The sequence below is a fragment of the Dendrobates tinctorius genome, unplaced genomic scaffold (assembly GCF_039654945.1).
Source record: "Dendrobates tinctorius isolate UK_male_01 unplaced genomic scaffold, ASM3965494v1 ptg000145l, whole genome shotgun sequence".
Lineage (NCBI taxonomy): Eukaryota > Metazoa > Chordata > Amphibia > Anura > Dendrobatidae > Dendrobates > Dendrobates tinctorius.
This window is the reverse complement of record NW_027361812.1, coordinates 10,722,447-10,745,249: the sequence shown is the minus strand read 5'-3', so window position 1 is coordinate 10,745,249 and position 22,803 is coordinate 10,722,447. Positions and strand designations below refer to the sequence as shown.

Here is a 22,803-nt window from a genome sequence, read left to right as displayed (position 1 = left end):
GACGATGATTGGAAATCAGGGGTTACTGACTGGGAGGATATAAGTGAGCAGGCTTCCCTCAGTTGCTGCTGGTGATTGGTTTCTTCCTGTGAATTTTGAGGTCTGCTGTCTCCTGCCTTATCCTGCATTTTTCAGTTAAGTTGTTCATTTGCTAATCCTTTGCATCTGATCTGGTTTTGCCTCTTTCTGCTTTGCTGTGAGGGTTCAACGTGCTCCCTTCTGGGGCAGTGCTGGACCCCGCTCCATATGTTACAGCTTGTGTCAGTTTGTTCAGTCCCCTGTTATATTAGTCTCTTTTGCTTTGCTGCCAGTTCACAACAGAATGCTGATATAGTAGGGGAGAGGTTGTGAAACCTCAGTGATTTTTGTACATCAGACGTGTTGGATATTTTAGGGTTTTTGCGTGTTTGCAGACAGTGTCTTTCCTTTCCTATCCTATCTAGACAGTTTGGGCCCCATTATTTGCTCAGTCTATTTTCTGCCTGTGTTTGTGCCTCATCTTGTCTCACCGACAATATATGTTTGGGGGCTATCTATTTCTTTGTGGTTCTACTCCGGGGCAGTTTAGATTTCACCTTTCTTGCTTTAAGCTTAGTTAGTTCTTCGACTGTGCTGAGGCGTCTAGGGCATCGTAGGTACGCCCCACAACTACTGCTAGTTGTGTTGTTAGGATTAGGGGTCTGCAATCCGCTAAGTTACCAACCTTTCTGGTTTCCTGGTGGCCTAGCCCAGGATTCCGCAACTCCAGTCCTCAAGACCCACCAACAGATCATGTTTTCAGGATTTCCTTTGTATTGCACAGGTGAAGCAATTATCACCTGAGCAATACTAAGGAAATCCTGAAGACATGATCTGTTGTTGAGCCTTGAGGACTGGAGTTGGGGAACCCTGGCCTAACCTTTTCCTATTTTTTTATATATTTTTTCCTCTTTTTCTCTGGGGCCGTAGGAGGATTTTTTCTTTAATGGAGACTAAGCAATTGTCCGATCGTGTTGAGAAGCTCGCTGCTGAAGTGCGGGGAATTTCTGCCTATCTCGCTCAGTCACCTGCTGTAGAACCAAACATCCCTACTCCTGATGTGTTTTCTGGGGATTGGTCTAAATTTTTGAATTTTAAGAATAATTGTAAACTATTTTTTGCTTTGAAACCTAACTCATCGGGGAGCTCGGTGCAGCAGGTTAAAATTGTCATCTCCTTGTTGCGTGGTGATCCCCAGGACTGGGCTTTTTCTCAGACACCTGGAGATCCTATTCTGGCTAATGTGGATGCGTTTTATCAAGCCCTAGGGTTGTTGTTTGATGAACCTAATGCTATTGATCAAGCTGAGAAAACCTTATTGGCATTGAACCAAGGTCAGGATGCTGCAGAGTTATATTGTCAAAAATTCTGAAAGTGGGCAGTACTTACTAAATGGAATGATGAAGCCCTAGCAGCTCTCTTTCGTAAAGGTCTGGCAGAAACCGTAAAAGATGTTATGGTAGGATTTCCTGTCCCCTCTGGTCTTAACGACTCTATGTCATTAGCCATTCAAATTGATCGACGCTTACGTGAACGTAAAACTACACGACAGGCGGTGCTGCCTTTCGAACAAACTTCTGAGCCCATGCAATATGATAGGGTTTTGTCTAGGGCGCAACGTCAAGAGTTTAGAAGGCGTAATAAGTTGTGCTTCTTTTGTGGGGATGCCTCTCATACTAATTCTGTCTGCCCTAAACGAGAAAAACGTTTTGCTCACTCATTTGCGGTGGGCAGTGTACAGCCTAAGTTCCTTTTGGCGGTTACCTTGATCTGCTCCTTGTCTACATTTTTTGCTAAGGCTTTTGTTGATTCAGGAGCAGCTTTGAATCTGATGGAGTTTGACTTTGCCAAGTGTTGTGGTTTTCCCATGGTGCCTCTGCGGACCCCTATTCCTTTGAGGGGCATTGATGCTACCCCTTTGGCGGAGAATAAACCCCAGTTTTGGACCCAGGTGATAATGCGGGTCGCCCCGGACCAGCAAGAGAATTGTAAATTTACATGATATTATTGTACTGGGTTTTCCTTGGTTGCAAACCCATAATCCTCTTTTGGATTGGAAATCTGTGTCTGTGGTGAGTTGGGGTTGTCAATGTGTTCTTAGTGACACTCCTGTTTTCTCCACCTCTCCCCAGTCTCATGATGTTCCTGACTATTTGGCTGATTTTTCTGATGTATTTAGTGAGAGTAAGTCTGCGTCTTTGCCTCCTCGTAGGAGTTATGACTGCGTAATTGAGTTAATGCCCAGTTGTAAATTTCCCAAGGATCGGCTTTTCAACTTATCGGTACCTGAACATGATGTTATGCGATCTTATATCAAGGAGACATTGGAGAAGGGTCATATCAGACCATCCTCTTCACCTTTAGGTGCTGTTTTTTTTTTTTGGGCCAAGATAGATGGCTCTTTAAGGCCATGTATTGACTATCGTTCCCTTAACAAAATCACTGTTAAATATCAGTACCCGTTACCCCTGATTTCTGATTTATTTTCTAGAGTTAAAAGTGCTTGTTGGTTTACCAAACTTGACCTCAAGGGGACGTATAATGTTATGCGCATCAAGCACGGGGATGAATGAAAGACGGCGTTTAATACTCCAGAGGGACATGTTGAGTACCTGGTGATGCCTTTTGGGCTCACTAATGCCCCTTCCGTCTTCCAATCTTTTATGACCGATATTTTCCGGGACTTTGTGGACAAGTTTTTTATCATTTATTTGGGTATTTTGATCATTTCCAGTGATTGGGATTCTCATGTGGAACACGTCCGGACTGTGTTCCGGATTTTGAGGGAAAATACTCTGTATGTTAAGGGATCGAAATGTCTCTTTGGTGTACAGAGGATTTCGTTTTTAGGATTCATTTTGTCCCCGTCTGCTATTGAAATGGACCTGGCCAAGGTACAGGCCATTTATGATTGGGTTCAGCCCACTTCTCTGAAGGCTCTCCAGAAGTTTTTGGGTTTTGCTAATTTCTACTGTAGATTTATAAGTAATTTTTCTGGTATTGTTAAACCACTGACGGATTTGACCAAAAAGGGCACTGATGTGGCGAATTGGTCTCCAGAGGCTGTCTCGGCATTTCAGGAGCTTAAGCGGAGATTCACTTCTGCTCCGGTTCTACTGCAACCTGATGTTTCACTCCCATTTCAGGTGGAGACAGATGCTTCTGAGATTGGTGCAGGAGCCGTTTTGTCTCACAGAGATCCGGTAACCTCTAAGATGAATCCCTGTGCCTTCTTTTCTCGAAAATTTTCCCCATCTGAACGTAATTATGATGTGGGGAATCGGGAATTGTTGGCCATGAAGTGGGCATTTGAAGAGTGTAGACATTGGTTGGAGGGAGCTAGACATCAAGTTGTGGTCCTCACCGACCACAAGAATTTGATTTATCTTGAATCAGCCAAGCGCTTGAATCCTAGACAGGCTAGGTCGGCCTTGTTTTTCACGTGTTTTAATTTTGTGGTCTCCTTTCTTCCAGGCACTAAGAATGTTAAGGCGGACGCCCTTTCTAGGAGTTTCTTTGCGGATTCTCTTGATGTGACCGAGCATACTACCATTCTAAATGAGGGTGTAGTTCTTTCCGCCATCTCACCCGATATCAGACGTGCCCTGGAGGAATTTCAGGAGGACAAACCTGAATGATGCCCAATGGGAAAATTGTATGTCCCTAACCAGTGGAGGAGAAGAGTAATGTCAGAAATTCATTGCTCCATGTTAGCTGGTCATCCAGGTATTTTTGGTACCAGAGATTTGGTGAGTCAGTCTTTTTGGTGGCCTGCCTTATCTCGTGATGTCAGGAATTTTGTGCAGTCCTGTGGGACTTGTTCTCGGTCCAAGCCCTGTTCTCATTCTGGTGGTTTGTTGATGCCCCTGCCGGTGCCCAGGAGGCCATGGACCCATATCTCAATGGATTTTATTTCTGATCTCCCTGTCTCTCAGAGAATGACTGTTACTTGGATGATCTGTGATTGATTTTCTAAGACGGTCCATCTTGTACCACTCCCAAAGTTGCCATCTTCTTCTGAGTTGGTGCCCTTGTTTTGACAACAGGTGGTTCGTTTGCACGGGATTCCTGAGAACATTGTGTCGGACAGAGGAGTCCAGTTTGTTTGCAGATTTTGGAGAGCTTTTGGTTCCAAACTGGGAATTCAGTTATCTTTCTTCTCTGCATTTCATCCTCAAACCAATGGGCAGACTGAGAGAACAAACAAGACTTTGAAATCCTATTTGAGATGTTATATATCTGCTGATCAAGATGATTGGGTCTCATTTTTGCCCTTGGCCGAATTCGCGCTAAACAATAGGGCTAGTTCTACCACTTTGATGTCTCCTTTTTTCTGTAACTTTGGGTTTCATCCTCAATTTTCTTCGGGGCAGGTGGAAGCTTCAGCCTGCCCAAGTGTGGATTCTGTGGTAGAGAGAATGCAGCCGATTTGGTACCAAGTAGTGGATAAGTTGTCCCACTCTCAGGAAAAGGCCCAACGGTTTTCCAACCAGCATAGGACCATTGTTGCCCGGTTTAAAGTGGGTGATATGGTTTGGTTGTCCTCAAAAACTATTCCTATCCAGGTTGCGTCTCCAAAATTCAAGCCAAGATTCATTGGACCTTATAAGATTTTGGAAATCCTTAACCCTGTTTCTTTCCAATTGTCTCTTCCAGTTACGTTTAAGATTCATAACGTGTTTCATAAATCTTTGCTGAAAAGGTTTGTGGAGCCAGTAGTTCCCATGGCGGCGCTCCCTGACCCTGTAATGGTTAAGGGTAATTTGGAGTAAGAGGTAGAGAAGATATTAGATTCTCGTCTGGCTAGATGGAGACTCCAGTACTTGGTCAAGTGGAAAAGTTATGGCCAGGAGGATAATTCTTGGGTCTCTGCTTCTGACATTCATGCCGAGAGATTGATTCGTGCTTTTCACCGGGCCCTTCCTGATCGGCCTGGTGGCGTGGATGAGGGTTCGGTGACCCCTCCTCAAGGGGGGGTACTGTTGTGAATTCTCTTGAGCTGACTTCTGAGTCAGGGCTCCATTTGGTGGTTACTGCGGGTAGTAGAGCAGGCCAGGTTAACAGAAGTCTGCCACCTGACGACGATGATTGGAAATCATGGGTTACTGACTGAGAGGATATAAGTGAACAGGCTTCCCTCAGTTGCTGCTGGTGATTGGTTTCTTCCTGTGCATTTTGAGGTCTGCTGTCTCCTGCCTGATGCTGCATTTTTCAGTTAAGTTGTTCATTTGCTAATCCTTTGCATCTGATCTGGTTTTGCCTCTTTCTGCTTTGCTGTGAGGGTTCAGCGTGCTCCCTTCTGGGGCAGTGCTGGACCCCGTTCCATATGTTACAGCTTGTGTCAGTTTGTTCAGTCCCCTGTTATATTAGTCTCTTTTGCTTTGCTGCCAGTTCACGCCAGAATGCTGATATAGTGGGGAAGAGGTCGAGAGACCTCAGTGTTTTTTGTACATCAGATGTGTTGGATTTTTAGGGTTTTTGTATGATTACAGACAGTGTCTTTCCTTTCCTATCCTATCTTGACAGTTTGGGCCCCATCATTTGCTCAGTCTATTTTCTGCCTATGTATGTGCCTCATCTTGTCTCACCGACAATATATGTTTGGGGGCTATCTATTTCTTTGGGGTTCTTCTCTGGGGCAGATTAGATTTCACCTTTATTGCTTTAAGCTAAGTTAGTTCTCCGGCTGTGCCGAGGCATCTAGGGCATCGTAGGTACACCCCACGGCTACTGCTAGCTGTGTTGTTAGGATTAGGGGTCTGCAATCCGCTAAGTTACCAACCTTTCTGGTTTCCTGGTGGCCTAGCCTATTCCTGCCATCCTCCTCGGTGACCTATTCATAACACATAGCCTGTGCAAACTGTCACGCTCGCGCCTTGGCTGTTTGGCGCGAGCCGGGGGGTTATGGCCCCACTGTGCCACAGACCAGACTACCCCGGAAGGGCATGACTAAGACAGCTGCCTTGGTCTTCTCTGGAGCCTCCAACAATAGTGAGGTCAGGTTGTGCGGCAGGCAGCTGCCAGGTGCCACTCCAGGGTGGTGTCTAGCTGTGACTGCTGATCCCACTCGGGGACAGGACACTTGATCAGGTGTGAGTGACAGGCAGGCAAGTAGACACGGCAGGCACGGCTGAGATACAGGACAAGCGGGCACGGCTTGAGACACAGGACAGGCAGGCGCGGCTTGAGACACATGGCAGGCTGGCATGGATGAGACACAGGGCAGGCTGGCGTGGTATGAGAAGGAACAAGTAGGGGCCTGTTCACACAGCAGGTGCAGGTACCGGTATAGGCAAGAAGGAGTGGAGTATGATGGAACAGGTTAGGAACTAAGTCGCAAAAGTGCAGAGCAGGCGTAGCCACAGGAGTGGAGAGACAGAGGAGTGCGGACCAAGCGGAGCTGCAGGAGTGCGGAGCAGGCGGAGCCGCAGGAGTGCAGAGCAGGTGGAGCCGCAAGGCTGCGGAGCAGGTGGAGCCGCAAGGGTGCAGAGCAGGCAGAGCCACAAGGGTGCAGAGCAGGCAGAGCCGCAAGGGTGCAGAGCACAGAGAGGGAGGACACAAGGAAAGACACATGTTATGATTGAGTCACCGTAGGAGGCAAAAACAGAAATGCTAGCTAAGTCCTGAAAACCAGAGAAGTTGGCAACTATCAGATTGCAGACCCCTGAACCTATCAACACAACTAGCAGTAGCCGTGGGGGGTTCCTACGATGACCTAGACCCCTCGATCACAGCCGGAGAGATACATAGGCCTAAAGAAGGAAAGGGGAAATCTAACTGCCCCAGAGCAGACCCCAAAGCAATAGGCAGCCCCCCACATATAATGACGGTGAAGCAAGATGAAAACACTTACACAGACAGAAAGACAGGCTGAGCAAAGACGGGGCCCAAAAACTACCTAGATAGGAACGGATAGGAAGGCTGCTGTCTGCAATCTGCCAAAACCCTATCAGAGACAAAAGCCAACAAGCTGATATAAAAATGGCCCTGAAGCAACTAAGCTTCAAAAACAAAATCAGCACTCAGGTACCTTCAGAAGACAGAGCTCACGGAACACTGCACACTCCAGCAGGGAGTGGCAGAATCCAAAAAGCAAGAAAAACAAAAACAAATCTTAGATGCAAAAAGGCAAAACAGAAAACTTAGCTTTAGGAGAGCAGGAATCAGACTGGTGTCCAAGAGTCCACAGAGAAATCACCCGCAGGGCAGAAAGGGCGTAGGCTGCCTTAAATCCAGTCAGTGACTCCACTCAGCCAATCGTCTTCATTAGTCCCAGGTGTCTGATAATCAGGCTCACTACCTTCCTTCACTAGAATAGGGAGTTCACCAGGCCTCAGTGACGGAGGGGAAAATGAACTCACAACAGTACCCCCCCCTTGAGGAGGGGTCACCGAACCCTCAACAACGCTACCAGGGCGATCAGGGTGAGCCCGATGAAAGGCACGCACCAATCTTTTGGCATGAATATCAGAGGCAGAGACCCAGGAATTATCCTCCTGACCATAACCCTTCCACTTAACCAAATACTGGAGTCTCCGTCTAGCCAGGCGGGAATCCAGAATTTTCTCTACCTCATATTCCAAGTTACCTTCAACCAATACAGGGACCGGAGGTGCCACCTCAGGCACAACTGTCTCAACAAACCTCTTCAACAAGGACTTATGGAACACATTATGGATCTTAAATGTGACAGGAAGAGCCAAACGAAAAGAGACCGGATTAATAATCTCCAAAATCTTGTAAGGTCCAATAAATCTAGGCTTAAACTTAGGAGAAGCCACCTTCATAGCAATATTTTTTGATGATAACCACACCATATCACCAATCTTAAACTGGGGACCAATGGTCCTATGTCGATTGGAAAACCGCTGGGCCTTTTCCTGGGAGAGAGATAACTTATCTACCACTTGGTCCCAGATCTGGTGCATTCTCTCCACCACAGTGTCAACACCTGGGCAGGCAGAAGGCTCCACCTGCCCTGAAGAAAATCGAGGATGAAAACCAAAGTTACAAAAAAAAGGTGACATCAAAGTAGCAGAACTAGCTCTATTATTTAAAGCAAATTCGGCCAAGGGCAAAAATGAAACCCAATCATCCTGATCAGCGGAAATAAAACATCTCAAATACGACTCCAAGGTCTGGTTTGTTCTCTCTGTCTGTCCATTGGTCTGAGGGTGAAAAGCAAAGGAGAAGGACAACTGAATTCCCAACTTGGAACAGAACGTCCTCCAAAATTTAGACACAAATTGAACTCCTCTGTCAGATACAATGTTCTCAGGAATCCCGTGCAAGCGAACCACCTGTTGCAAAAACAGAGGCACCAACTCAGAGGAAGATGGCAACTTAGGGAGTGGTACAAGATGAACCATCTTAGAGAACCTATCACAAATCACCCAAATAACAGTCATTCTTTGAGAGACCGGCATATCAGAGATGAAATCCATTGAAATATGGGTGCATGGCCTCCTGGGGACCGGCAAAGGCATCAACAACCCACTAGAGCGAGAACAAGATTTAGACCGGAAGCAAGTCCCACAGGACTGCACAAAATTCCTGACATCATGAGACAAGGTGGGCCACCAAAAAGAGCGACTCACCAGATCTCTAGTACCAAAAATACCTGGATGACCAGCCAATGCAGAGCAATGAACTTCAGACATCACTCTCTTCTTCCACTGGTCAGGAACATACAACTTTCCACTGGGACAACGCTCAGGTTTGTCCTCCTGGAACTCTTGCAGAGCAAGTCTCAAATCGGGCGAGATGGCAGAAAGAACTACCCCTTTGCCTAAGATGGTGGCAGGCTTGGTCACCACAGGAGAATCAGCAAGGAAACTCCTAGAGAGGGCATCTGCCTTGACATTCTTAGTTCCAGGAAGGAAAGAGACCACAAAATCAAAACGTGTAAAAAACAAGGCCCACCTAGCCTGTCTAAGGTTCAAGCGTTTAGCCGACTCTAGGTAAATCAAATTTTTGTGGTCAGTGAGGACCACAACTTGATGTTTGGCTCCCTCCAACCAATGTCTCCACTCCTCAAATGCCCATTTCATGGCCAACAGTTCCCGATTCCCCACATCATAGTTTCGTTCAGATGAAGAGAACTTACGGGAAAAGAAAGCACAGGGATTCATTTTAGATGTTACCGGATCCTTTTGGGACAACACCGCTCCTGCACCAATCTCAGAAGCATCCACCTCTACCTGGAACGGGAGTGAGACATCAGGTTGCCGCAGAAGCGGGGCGGAGGTAAATCTACGCTTCAGCTCCTGAAAGGAAGCAACCGCCTCCGGAGACCAATTCAACACATCCGCACCCTTCCTGGTCAGGTCAATCAATGGTTTGGCAATACTAGAAAATTTTGCTATAAATTTCCGATAAAAATTAGCAAAACCCAAAAACTTCTGGAGGGCCTTCAAAGAAGTGGGCTGAACTCAATCATAAATGGCCTGTACCTTGGCCGGGTCCATTTCAATAGTTGACGGAGACAAAATAAATCCCAAAAAAGAAATTCTCTGTACTCCAAAAATGGCATTTTGATCCTTTGACATACAGAGAATTCTCTCTCAAGATCCGGAACACAGTCCGAACATGTTCCACATGAGAATCCCAATCCTTGGAGAAGATCAAAATATCATCCAGATAGATAATCAAAAATTTATCGACAAAGTCTCGGAAAATATCGTTCATGAAGCACTGGAAGACAGAAGGGGCATTAGTGAGCCCAAAAGGCATCACCAGGTACTCAAAATGTCCCTCCGGAGTATTAAACGCCGTCTTCCATTCATCCCCCTGCTTAATGCGGATAAGATTATACGCCCCCCTGAGGTCATGCTTGGTAAACCAGCAAGCACCTCTGACTCTAGAGAATAGATCCGAAATCAGGGGTAACGGATACTGATATTTAATAGTAATTTTATTGAGGTCACGATAATCAATACAAGGCCTTAAAGAACCATCCTTCTTGGCCACAAAAAAAAAACCAGCACCTAAGGGTGAAGAGGATGGTCTAATATGACCCTTCTCCAATGCCTCCTTAATATAGGACCGCATAGCCTCGTGCTCGGGTACAGATAAATTGAAGAGCCGACCCTTAGGAAATTTACACCCCGGGTTTAGTTCAATTGCACAGTCATAACTCCTATGAGGAGGCAAGGACGCAGACTCATTCTCACTAAATACATCATAGTAGTCCGCCAAATAGTCAGGAACCTCATGCGACTGAGGAGAGGTGGAAAAAACCGGAGCCTCACTAAAGGTACACCGGCAACCCCAACTCACCACAGACACAGACTTCCAATCCAAAACTGGATTATGAATCTGCAACCAGGGAAACCCCAGAACAATGGCATCATGCAGACCATGCAACACCAAAAATCTGCAATTTTCTTGGTGGTCTGGGGCGACCCGCATGACCAACTGGGTCCAAAACTGAGGTTTATTTTTAGCCAGAGGGGTAGCATCAATCCCCCTCAAAGGGATAGGCGTCTGCAGAGGTGTCAACGGAAATCCACAACGTTTAGCAAAATCCAAGTCCATTAGGTTTAGCGCTGCTCCCGAATCCACAAAAGCCTTGGCGGAAAATGTGGACAGGGAACAGATCAGAGTAATCGCCAAAAGAAACTTAGGCTGAACCCCACCAACAGAAAACGTGTGTGCAAAGCGTTTCTCACATTTAGGACAAACAGAAATAACATGTGAGGCATCTCCACAGAAAAAACACAGCTTATTACGCCTTCTGAATTCCTGACGTTGCGCCTTAGACAAAACTCTATCACATTGCATAGGTTCAGACGTCTGTTCAACCAGTGGCAACACCTCTCGTGTAATCCTGCGTTCACGTAAACGCCGATCAACCTGAATGGCTAAAGACATAGAATCGTCCAGACCAGAGGGAACAGGAAATCCCACCATAGTATCTTTTACGGCTTCTGACAAACCCTTCCGAAAGAGAGCAGCCAAGGAACTATCATTCCAGGTAGTAAGGACCGCCCACTTTCGGAACTTTTGACAGTACAACTCTGCAGATTCTTGACCCTGGTTCAATGCTAACAGGGTCTTTTCAGCCTGATCAATAGCATTAGGTTCGTCGTACAGCAACCCCAAGGCTTGAAAAAATGCATTCACATTAGTCAGAATAGGGTCATCTGGTTTCAAAGAAAACGCCCAATCCTGGGGATCGCCGCGCAGCAAAGAGATGACAATTTTAACCTGCTGCGCGGGGCTCCCTGACGAGTTAGGCTTCAAAGCAAAAAATAATTTACAATTATTTTTGAAACTCAAAAATTTAGATCGATCCCCAAAAAATACATCAGGTGTGGGGATCTTTGGTTCAACAGCATGTGAATGAGCAAGATAGGCGGAAATTCCTCGCACTTCAGCAGCGAGCTGCTCCACACGATCAGACACTTGCTTTATCTCCATTGAGAGAAAAAAAAATTCCCCCTACGGCCTCAGAGATATAGAGGAAAGAATATACACACACTTTTTTTTTTTTTTTTTTTTTAAACACAATTCTTTCCTGCTATTGAGTACCCCAGGATCTGCGGTTTGGCGGGTGATTCTGTTATGATTGAATCACCGTAGGAGGCAAAAACAGAAATGCTAGCTAAGTCCTGAAAACCAGAGAAGTTGGCAACTATCAGATTGCAGACCCCCGAACCTATCAACACAACTAGCAGTAGCCGTGGGGGGTTCCTACGATGACCTAGACCCCTCGATCACAGCCGGAGAGATACATAGGCCTAAAGAAGGAAAGGGGAAATCTAACTGCCCCAGAGCAGACCCCAAAGCAATAGGCAGCCCCCCACATATAATGACGGTGAAGCAAGATGAAAACACTTACACAGACAGAAAGACAGGCTGAGCAAAGACGGGGCCCAAAAACTACCTAGATAGGAACGGATAGGAAGGCTGCTGTCTGCAATCTGCCAAAACCCTATCAGAGACAAAAGCCAACAAGCTGATATAAAAATGGCCCTGAAGCAACTAAGCTTCAAAAACAAAATCAGCACTCAGGTACCTTCAGAAGACAGAGCTCACGGAACACTGAACATTCCAGCAGGGAGTGGCAGAATCCAAAAAGCAAGAAAAACAAAAACAAATCTTAGATGCAAAAAGGCAAACAGAAAACTTAGCTTTAGGAGAGCAGGAATCAGACTGGTGTCCAAGAGTCCACAGAGAAATCACCCGCAGGGCAGAAAGGGCGTAGGCTGCCTTAAATCCAGTCAGTGACTCCACTCAGCCAATCGTCTTCATTAGTCCCAGGTGTCTGATAATCAGGCTCACTACCTTCCTTCACTAGAATAGGGAGTTCACCAGGCCTCAGTGACGGAGGGGAAAATGAACTCACAACAGACACAGCAGGGAAAGAAGCCAAGGACAAGGAGACAGACAGAGGTAGGACAGAGTTCAGACAGGGAAACAGTACGAGACAATGTACAGGGACAGAAGGATAAAGGAACCAGAATATTCTGCCTCCTGGAGGGTGGGCAGAGAAGTACTAGGCAAAGTATAGAGACAAAGCTAGGACAAGACAGAGACCTGGATATTCGCCTTCTGGCTGGCAGCCAGAGTGTACTAGACAAAGTTAGGAGTAAATCCTCTCAGAGAAAGCGAGACATAGGACAGGGCCTGGCTTACTCAGCAGCAAGGAGCTGAGTTGAGACATTGCACAGGCAATGTTCCAGTGGATGAGGCAGGCCTAAATAGTCGTTGGCTCTAGGTAATTGGTCAGGGACCCATTTGCCAGGTGCACCCTGACTCCATAAGAAGAAGAGAGTTCAGGCGCCGCCCCCTATACACACAGTCAGGAAACATGAACACGGCAGACAGGAGGCAAGACAAGGAGCTGGCAGTAAACAGAATTCACAGCAAGACCTGGACCAGTGAGCAAGTTGGTGAGTGGGGAATGGGAGTTGTTACAAGCACACACTTAAATCCACAAGCCAAATATACAGACAAAAAGTCAATTCCTCCAGGCCTGCAAAAACATAGCCATCTGGGCAATTAAGATATACTCTAGTTTCTTCACATATAGGAATAAACAAACACAGAGTAAGAAACAAACCAAATGGGTCAGTACCAGTCAGGAGCAGATATACCAAAGACAAGAGGCAAACAGCATGTCAGTATCCAAGCCAAGTCAAATACCTGAGACTCCCAAAAAATGAAAGGGGGAACACAGAGTCGGGATGGGAAGAGGGGAACAAACAGACACGGGCAAAGTCAGCAACAGCAAAAGAACAAATCAGGCTATACACGGAGTCAGCTACTCACACCATAGGCAGGAACTATAGCTGACACTGCCTGCAGGATGCAGTGAAGAGAAATAGTCAGCCTGGCGCCCAAACGAGGCAGAGAAAAGTTAACCCTTGACATGATCAGACCAGGAAAGGGAGATAGGATACAAAACCCGGTCTGGATCATGATATTACTTTTGTTTTTCCTTAGGCCAGGAAAGCCTTGTTTTATTTTGAAAACTCTGCACTGGCTTATAAAGCACTCCTAATAAACCAGTGAGAGTCTTAGACCGGGGTCACACTTGCGAGAAACTCGCACGAGTCTTGCGTCTCAATACCCGGCACTGCTGCCGGCGCTCAGACCGGAGCGCTCAGCTGCATAGAAATACATTCAGCCGCACACTCTGGTCCCGAGTGCCAGCGGCATTGCTGGGTATTGAGACGCGAGACTCGTGCGAGTTTCTCGCAAGTGTGACCCCGGCCTTAAAGAGACATGGTTCCGTTGTCTACCTCCGTGTACAACCGAGTGAGCCAGTCTACCACAATAAATATATGCGTTTCTGCGGATTAGAAATATACTCACAGTTGTGTCCCGCAGGAGAAATGCAGAACATTGCAAGCCAACACCTAATAATTTGTGAGGATTCCATGTCACAGAATCTGCCCTGAAAGAAATTAAATGATCTAGAATTAGGATATAATGCTTAAAGGGGTTGTCTGGTTTCCCCAAAATATTTACCAAAGGCTTGATTCGCTTTAAGCCCCCTATACGGCGGCAGTCAAGGGTACTTATTCCTCAGAGCCGCTTTTTAATGGCGCTGAGAAATAAGTGTATAGCGCCCCCCCAGTGTCGGAAAATCTCTGGGGTCTCAGCCACTGGGGGTGGTAGCTGAGACCCCAGAGAACATGATCAGAGCCAGTTTTTACCGTCCCCCGTCACGTGATCACCATTATTCACCGAATAACGGCGATCACAAAAAAAGTCCAATTTGCAATTACTTTCTCTCTCCTCTGATATGATCTAATATTTTAGAGAAGAGAGAAATTGGGTACCCTGAGCTTCCCTGCTAGCTCCGCCATCCCCGGAACCTCCAGATCTGTCCCCTCGCCCTCAGCGTCATCTTCCTAGAAAAAAATGGCGGGTGCATGCGCAGTGCTCCCTCCGAGATCTGTCAGTCGGTACCTGGCAACAATAGGGTATTTTATTTTTCCTATAGGTTCCTTTTGACCACTGTGATAGAGCCTATTACAGTGATCAGAATAAGAACCAAAGTAAATCAAACCCCCTTCATCACCCCCTTAGTTAGATAAAAATTATAAAATGAATTTTTAATTTTTTTTCCATTCTTTGCAGTTGGGAGTAGGGTTAGGGTTGTAGTTAGGGTTGTGTTAACATTAGGGTTGGATTTAGAATTGTTTTTTTTTCAAAAGTTAAAAAAAAATGATGACTATATGACGGAAAGTGTTGAGAGCAAGTGCTTACTACTCGAGTTTGCATCAAGTGCTTGGGATCATGTTTGTTTTTGGGTGGGGGGAGACTCAAGCATGTCACTTGAGCACCTGTGATATTCGGTGCGCACCCGATGCAAACTGGAGTAGCGAGCACTTGCACCCATCAATAATGACAACATATTCAGTATAACGAGTTAGTATTATAAAATTCTGTGTATTTAAAAATCCTCACCATACCCCTGGATAAAATCTTTGAGGGGGTGTAGTTTCCAAAATGGTGTCACTTGTGGGGGTTTCCACTGTTTAGGCAAATCAGGGGCTCTCCAAACGCGACATGGTATCCGCTATCTGCTGCCCTGCAGGTGAGTGTGGGGAGGAGGACCCCCATATAGTGATTAGGCCGGAACCAAGGGGACCGCCATCAGAGTTATTGAAGGAATCACATCGGGAGGATTACAAAGGGAGACATGCGACTGAGGTTGTCAGGGCAACAGGGGCGGGGCTAGGGTAAAAGGAGCAGGGGACGCGCTGAAGTGGCAGTTGGGGAAGAGAGAGAGTGAAGGCAGGACGCAGGGTGACTTGCAGGGGCACCGAGAGGAGCCTGCGAGGAAAAAGCTGGACATTTACCGACAAGAGAGACGTGAGAGACTGTTCCCAGAGACTGCTCCCCGCTCCCGTTCTGAGAGAAGCATCCCCGCTACCCCCCCGCCTTGGCGAGAGAGGAACTTTACCTCAGGTTGTGGCCGTGAGTACCCGTAACCAGGCCACAGAGGCCTGGGCACTTCCCCCCAGCCTTCCCCCATCACGCCGACCCGTCCGTCACCGGCCTGAAGATACGCCACCTCGTCACAGGCGAGATAAAAGGCTTGCTACCCTGGCTTTGGGAGAGACTCCTTGATAAAGGACGGCTACAGGTCATCTGGGGAACTGCATCATCACCGCGCGCCACCTCCATCCTTTCCTTCAGGGCCTGTTGCGCCCCAACGGCAGCGCTTTCTTCAGGGCCTGTTGCACCCCAGCGGCAGCGCTTTCTTCAGGGCCTGTTGCGCCCCAACGGCATCGCTTTCTTCAGGGCCTGTTGCGCCCCAGCGGCAGCGTTTCCTTCAGGGCCTGTTGCGCCCCAGCGGCAGCGCTTTCTTCAGGGCCTGTTGCGCCCCAGCGGCAGCGTTTCCTTCAGGGCCTGTTGCGCCCCAGCGGCAGCGCTTTCTTCAGGGCCTGTTGCGCCCCAACGGCCTCGCTTTCTTCAGGGCCTGTTGCACCCCAACGGTATTGCTTTCTTCAGGGCCTGTTGCGCCCCACCGTCATCACTTTCTTCAGGGCCTGTTGAGCCCCATTCCTTCCTGGGGAAGCGAGACTTCAGGACAGCTGCCTCAGCGACCTCAATGCAGCCACGCTCACGAAACCAGCAGTCCCTGGAAGGTTAAGTGGCTTTAGAATTTGAATAAGATTGTTGAGTCCCTGCGTGGACTGTTTGTTTGGTTCGCAATTGTATGTTTGTTCAAACAAGCCCAGTGGCTAAAGCTAGATAAAAGTTATTTTGCAAACCATCAGTCGTCTAGTGTCTCGTCACTGCATCCTGCGAACCTGCTCAACCCTACATGAGTATAATGAAATGTCTTTTTCTTCTCTTTCTGGTCAGGTTGAGTGCATATACACAGCTTTATAGAATGCTGTATATCAGCCCTGAAAGGTGGTGGCGTGATCTCATATCGGCCAAACCTGGTGACTAGAGTTGAGCGACTTTTGCTTTTTTAGGGTCGCGTTTCGTTTCGTGAAACCCGACTTTTCCAAAAGTCGGGTCGAGCAAGATCGTCCGATTATAGGGAAAAGTCGGGGTCGTCCCGAAACACGAAACCCAATGTAAGTCAATGGGGAATAAAAGTCGGCAGTGAGAGGAGGACAGGAAACACACCTACAGTGCCCATTTGAATGCCAAAAGCATCAATTCTTCTTACTTAAGCTTGTCAACCTTAATTAACTTCATAATACAAGTTCCGCACTGAAAAATGGGGGTTATTTGGCTAAATTTGTGGGGGGGGAGGGCTGGCTGCAGGTTTTCATGTGCCCTGGGCGAAAGAGCGCCCCTTTAACACATACCACAACTCATCATGCTCCGATACGGCAGAGAAATAGCGGTATAGTACAATGAAAAATACCTCACTTTTTACATCTCATGAAGAGGCCCATCTATTTCTCCATACAGAATCATTGGTCCCATATAATGTTTGAAACAGTATATGATGAGCTCCACATAATGCTACAGTATATGTTGGTCCCCATGGATGAAGCTCCACTGTCTTATGGGCCCAAATAATGCTCCAAACATAATGGGCCCCATTTCTAATGCTCTAGTGTATAATGGGCCCTGTAAATGCTGCTCCAGTGTCTGATGTCCACCTTTGGAATGTTCCAGTGTATGGTGGGCCCCATCTATCATTCTCCAGAGTATAGTGCTCCCCAAAAATTGCTGTCCCAACATAGAAAACAATCAAATAAGTCTCCTCGCTAGGGAATCCCTGTACTTGTCTGGACAGGTGCTGTAGCTTGCTTAACAGCTCGCCAGCCGTTCTCACGCCCAGTATGGATTGCACGTGATTGCACAAAGGTTAGAAAGGGTACCGTATCCCTGGATAACATGTATGGATAGCGTACACATTCAAAATATATGTCTATACAGCATGAGGCAGGCTCAGACGGTGTTAGGCCCAGTATGGATTGCACGTCATTGCACAAAGGTTAGAAAGGGTGCCGTATCCCTGGATAACATGTATGGATAGCGTACACATTCAAAATATATGTCTATACAGCATGAGGCAGGCTCAGACGGTGTTAGGCCCAGTATGGATTGCACGTCATTGCACAAAGGTTAGAAAGGGTACCGTATCCCTGGATAACATGTATGGATAGCGTACACATTCAAAATATATGTCTATACAGCATGAGGCAGGCTCAGACGGTGTTAGGCCCAGTATGGATTGCACGTGATTGCACAAAGGTTAGAAGGGGTACCGTATCCCCGGATAACATGTATGGATAGCGTACACATTCAAAATATATATCTATACAGCATGAGGCAGGGTCAGACAGTGTTAGGCCCAGTATGGATTGCACGTGATTGCACAAAGGTTAGAAGGGGTACCGTATCCCCGGGTAACATGTATGGATAGCGTACACATTCAAAATATATGTCTATACAGCATGAGGCAGGCTCAGACGGTGTTAGGCCCAGTATGGATTGCACGTCATTGCACAAAGGTTAGAAGGGGTACCGTATCCCCGGATAACATGTATGGATAGCGTACACATTCAAAATATATATCTATACAGCATGAGGCAGGGTCAGACAGTGTTAGGCCCAGTATGGATTGCACGTCATTGCACAAAGGTTAGAAGGGGTACCGTATCCCCGGATAACATGTATGGATAGCGTACACATTCAAAATATATGTCTATACAGCATGAGGCAGGCTCAGACGGTGTTAGGCCCAGTATGGATTGCACGTCATTGCACAAAGGTTAGAAGGGGTACCGTATCTCCGGATAACATGTATGGATAGCGTACACATTCAAAATATATGTCTATACAGCATGAGGCAGGCTCAGACGGTGTTAGGCCCAGTATGGATTGCACGTCATTGCACAAAGGTTAGAAAGGGTACCGTATCCCTGGATAACATGTATGGATAGCGTACACATTCAAAATATATGTCTATACAGCATGAGGCAGGCTCAGACGGTGTTAGGCCCAGTATGGATTGCACGTCATTGCACAAAGGTTAGAAAGGGTACCGTATCCCTGGATAACATGTATGGATAGCGTACACATTCAAAATATATGTCTATACAGCATGAGGCAGGCTCAGACGGTGTTAGGCCCAGTATGGATTGCACGTCATTGCACAAAGGTTAGAAGGGGTACCGTATCCCCGGATAACATGTATGGATAGCGTACACATTCAAAATATATGTCTATACAGCATGAGGCAGGCTCAGACGGTGTTAGGCCCAGTATGGATTGCACGTCATTGCACAAAGGTTAGAAGGGGTACCGTATCCCCGGATAACATGTATGGATAGCGTACACATTCAAAATATATGTCTATACAGCATGAGGCAGGCTCAGACGGTGTTAGGCCCAGTATGGATTGCACGTCATTGCACAAAGGTTTGAAAGGGTACCGTATCCCCGGATAACATGTATGGATAGCGTACACATTCAAAATATATGTCTATACAGCATGAGGCAGGCTCAGACGGTGTTAGGCCCAGTATGGATTGCACGTCATTGCACAAAGGTTAGAAGGGGTACCGTATCCCCGGATAACATGTATGGATAGCGTACACATTCAAAATATATGTCTATACAGCATGAGGCAGGCTCAGACGGTGTTAGGCCCAGTATGGATTGCACGTCATTGCACTAAGGTTAGAAAGGGTACCGTATCCCTGGATAACATGTATGGATAGCGTACACATTCAAAATATATGTCTATACAGCATGAGGCAGGCTCAGACGGTGTTAGGCCCAGTATGGATTGCACGTCATTGCACAAAGGTTAGAAAGGGTACCGTATCCCTGGATAACATGTATGGATAGCGTACACATTCAAAATATATGTCTATACAGCATGAGGCAGGCTCAGACGGTGTTAGGCCCAGTATGGATTGCACGTCATTGCACAAAGGTTAGAAAGGGTACCGTATCCCTGGATAACATGTATGGATAGCGTACACATTCAAAATATATGTCTATACAGCATGAGGCAGGCTCAGACGGTGTTAGGCCCAGTATGGATTGCACGTCATTGCACAAAGGTTAGAAGGGGTACCGTATCCCCGGATAACATGTATGGATAGCGTACACATTCAAAATATATGTCTATACAGCATGAGGCAGGCTCAGACGGTGTTAGGCCCAGTATGGATTGCACGTCATTGCACAAAGGTTAGAAGGGGTACCGTATCCCCGGATAACATGTATGGATAGCGTACACATTCAAAATATATGTCTATACAGCATGAGGCAGGCTCAGACGGTGTTAGGCCCAGTATGGATTGCACGTCATTGCACAAAGGTTAGAAAGGGTACCGTATCCCTGGATAACATGTATGGATAGCGTACACATTCAAAATATATGTCTATACAGCATGAGGCAGGCTCAGACGGTGTTAGGCCCAGTATGGATTGCACGTCATTGCACAAAGGTTAGAAGGGGTACCGTATCCCCGGATAACATGTATGGATAGCGTACACATTCAAAATATATGTCTATACAGCATGAGGCAGGCTCAGACGGTGTTAGGCCCAGTATGGATTGCACGTCATTGCACAAAGGTTAGAAGGGGTACCGTATCCCCGGATAACATGTATGGATAGCGTACACATTCAAAATATATGTCTATACAGCATGAGGCAGGCTCAGACGGTGTTAGGCCCAGTATGGATTGCACGTCATTGCACAAAGGTTTGAAAGGGTACCGTATCCCCGGATAACATGTATAGATAGCGTACACATTCAAAATATATGTCTATACAGCATGAGGCAGGCTCAGACGGTGTTAGGCCCAGTATGGATTGCACGTCATTGCACAAAGGTTAGAAGGGGTACCGTATCCCCGGATAACATGTATGGATAGCGTACACATTCAAAATATATGTCTATACAGCATGAGGCAGGCTCAGACGGTGTTAGGCCCAGTATGGATTGCACGTCATTGCACTAAGGTTAGAAAGGGTACCGTATCCCTGGATAACATGTATGGATAGCGTACACATTCAAAATATATGTCTATACAGCATGAGGCAGGCTCAGACGGTGTTAGGCCCAGTATGGATTGCACGTCATTGCACAAAGGTTAGAAAGGGTACCGTATCCCTGGATAACATGTATGGATAGCGTACACATTCAAAATATATGTCTATACAGCATGAGGCAGGCTCAGACGGTGTTAGGCCCAGTATGGATTGCACGTCATTGCACAAAGGTTAGAAAGGGTACCGTATCCCTGGATAACATGTATGGATAGCGTACACATTCAAAATATATGTCTATACAGCATGAGGCAGGCTCAGACGGTGTTAGGCCCAGTATGGATTGCACGTCATTGCACAAAGGTTAGAAGGGGTACCGTATCCCCGGATAACATGTATGGATAGCGTACACATTCAAAATATATGTCTATACAGCATGAGGCAGGCTCAGACGGTGTTAGGCCCAGTATGGATTGCACGTCATTGCACAAAGGTTAGAAGGGGTACCGTATCCCCGGATAACATGTATGGATAGCGTACACATTCAAAATATATGTCTATACATCAGGAGGCAGGCTCAGACGGTGTCAGGCACAGTATGGATTTGACGGCCCAGATTACACAGCGGAGGAGCAGGGAGAGGTAAAGATTGCAAATGCTGGGGCCCTGGCCAAGCAAGGGGGGCCCACTCGTGGGCGTCGGTACTGGCACTGGGCCCCTCATAGTACAGCGGTGTGTCTGACGGCGGGTGTGCACCACCACCGTCAGAGACACTTGATTGCACTATGAGGGACCCTGTGCCAGTGCCCGCGCCCAAGAGTCGGCCTACCCACCTGTCCAGGGCAACGGCACTCGCACGGTGTCGTGCGCTAGGTGGTGACCCCGGCCATGGGGGGGAGGCAGCACAGTTAGGGAGTTTTAGAAAGTGGCATATGTTGATGTTGGACATTCAACTGATGCAAAAGGCGAAATAGGTGAAGTACCAGGAAGAGGTGGACCAAAGCAAGCCATTTTTCTGTCACCCTATGTGTCATCAGGGGAAGGTGGGACAAAATCCTTGGAAACCCATGCGTGGTTCATTTTAATGAAGGTTAGATCATCCACATTTTGGGTTGACAGACGGGTCCTTTTTTCTGTCAGGATTGATCCAGCTGCACTGAAGACTCTTTCCGATAGCACACTTGCAGCTGGGCAAGCGAGCTCCTGTAAGGCATATTGGGCCAATTCAGGCCAGGTGTCCAGTTTAGCGGCCCAATAGTCAAAGGGGAATGACCTGTGTGGGAGAACATCGATATGGGAGGAAAAGTAGTTTGTAACCATAGTTGACAACTGCTGTCTCCTGTCACTTTCCATCGATGCAGTATTACCAGTTGTGTGAGCGGTATTTGAAAAATCAGTCCACAACATTGTCATGAAACCCCTGTCTCCAACGCCACTTCTGCTGTGTGCACCACGAACACCTCTGCCAAGCTGCCCCCGGCCCGTACGGCTCGTGTGAGAACCATCACCGCTGCTGTGTGCTGGGAATGCCTCAAGCAACCGATTTACCAGAGTTGCTTGTTTATTAGCCAATATTAGGTCAAGGTTCTCCTGTGGCATGATGTTTTGTAATTTGCCTTTATAGCGTGGATCCAGGATGCTGGCCAACCAGTAGTCGTCATCGTTCATCATTTTGGCAATGCGGGGGTCCCTTTTTAGGATCCGCAAGGCATAATCTGACATGTGGGCCAATGTTCCCGGTGTCAATGATGCACTGCGAGTGCTGGGTGGAGGAGCACTTTCTGGCAAATCCACATTAGAGTTGAGCGATACCGTCCGATACTTCAAAGTATCGGATCGGAATGGATCGGCCGATCTTTAAAAAAGTATCGGTATCGCCGATTCCGATACCGGAAGTCCCATTCAAGTCTATGGGACTTCCGGTATCGGAATAAGAAAAACCCTGTTTTTGCCTTGTACAGCCTCTCTGGGGTCTGTACGGGCCTTTCGGGGGGTCTGTGCAGGCTCCGGTGGTCTGTGCCGGCCTGCCTGGGGGCTGTGCCGGCCTGCCGGTGGTCTGTGCAGGCTCCGGTGGGCTGTGCCGGCCTGCCGGGGGGCTGTGCCGGCCTGCCGGTGGTCTGTGCAGGCTCCGGGGGGCTGTGCCGGCCTGCCGGGGGGCTGTGCCGGCCTGCCGGTGGTCTGTGCAGGCTTCGGGGGTCTGTGCAGGCATCGTCCGATGGGACTACAAGTCCCATCGGGCGATGCCTGCTACCATGACAGTGATTGACACATTAGCCAATGATGGGACAGTAGTAGTCCCATCATCCGGCTAATGTGTTAAATGTAAAAAAAAAAAAAAAAAAA

The 22,803-nt window shown here is 47.3% G+C and overlaps 1 protein-coding gene across 2 annotated transcripts in view; it reads right to left on the bottom strand.

The window, feature by feature from the left end:
- The window catches only part of CSAD (cysteine sulfinic acid decarboxylase), a 126,883-nt gene that overhangs the window by 28,587 nt on the left and 75,493 nt on the right, over positions 1 to 22,803 (bottom strand). For both annotated transcript variants that reach the window (XM_073546174.1, XM_073546175.1), the window contains one exon: positions 13,840 to 13,921. In XM_073546174.1, coding sequence (XP_073402275.1) covers positions 13,840 to 13,921 — 82 coding nt within the window. The remainder of the gene's footprint in view (positions 1 to 13,839; positions 13,922 to 22,803) is intronic.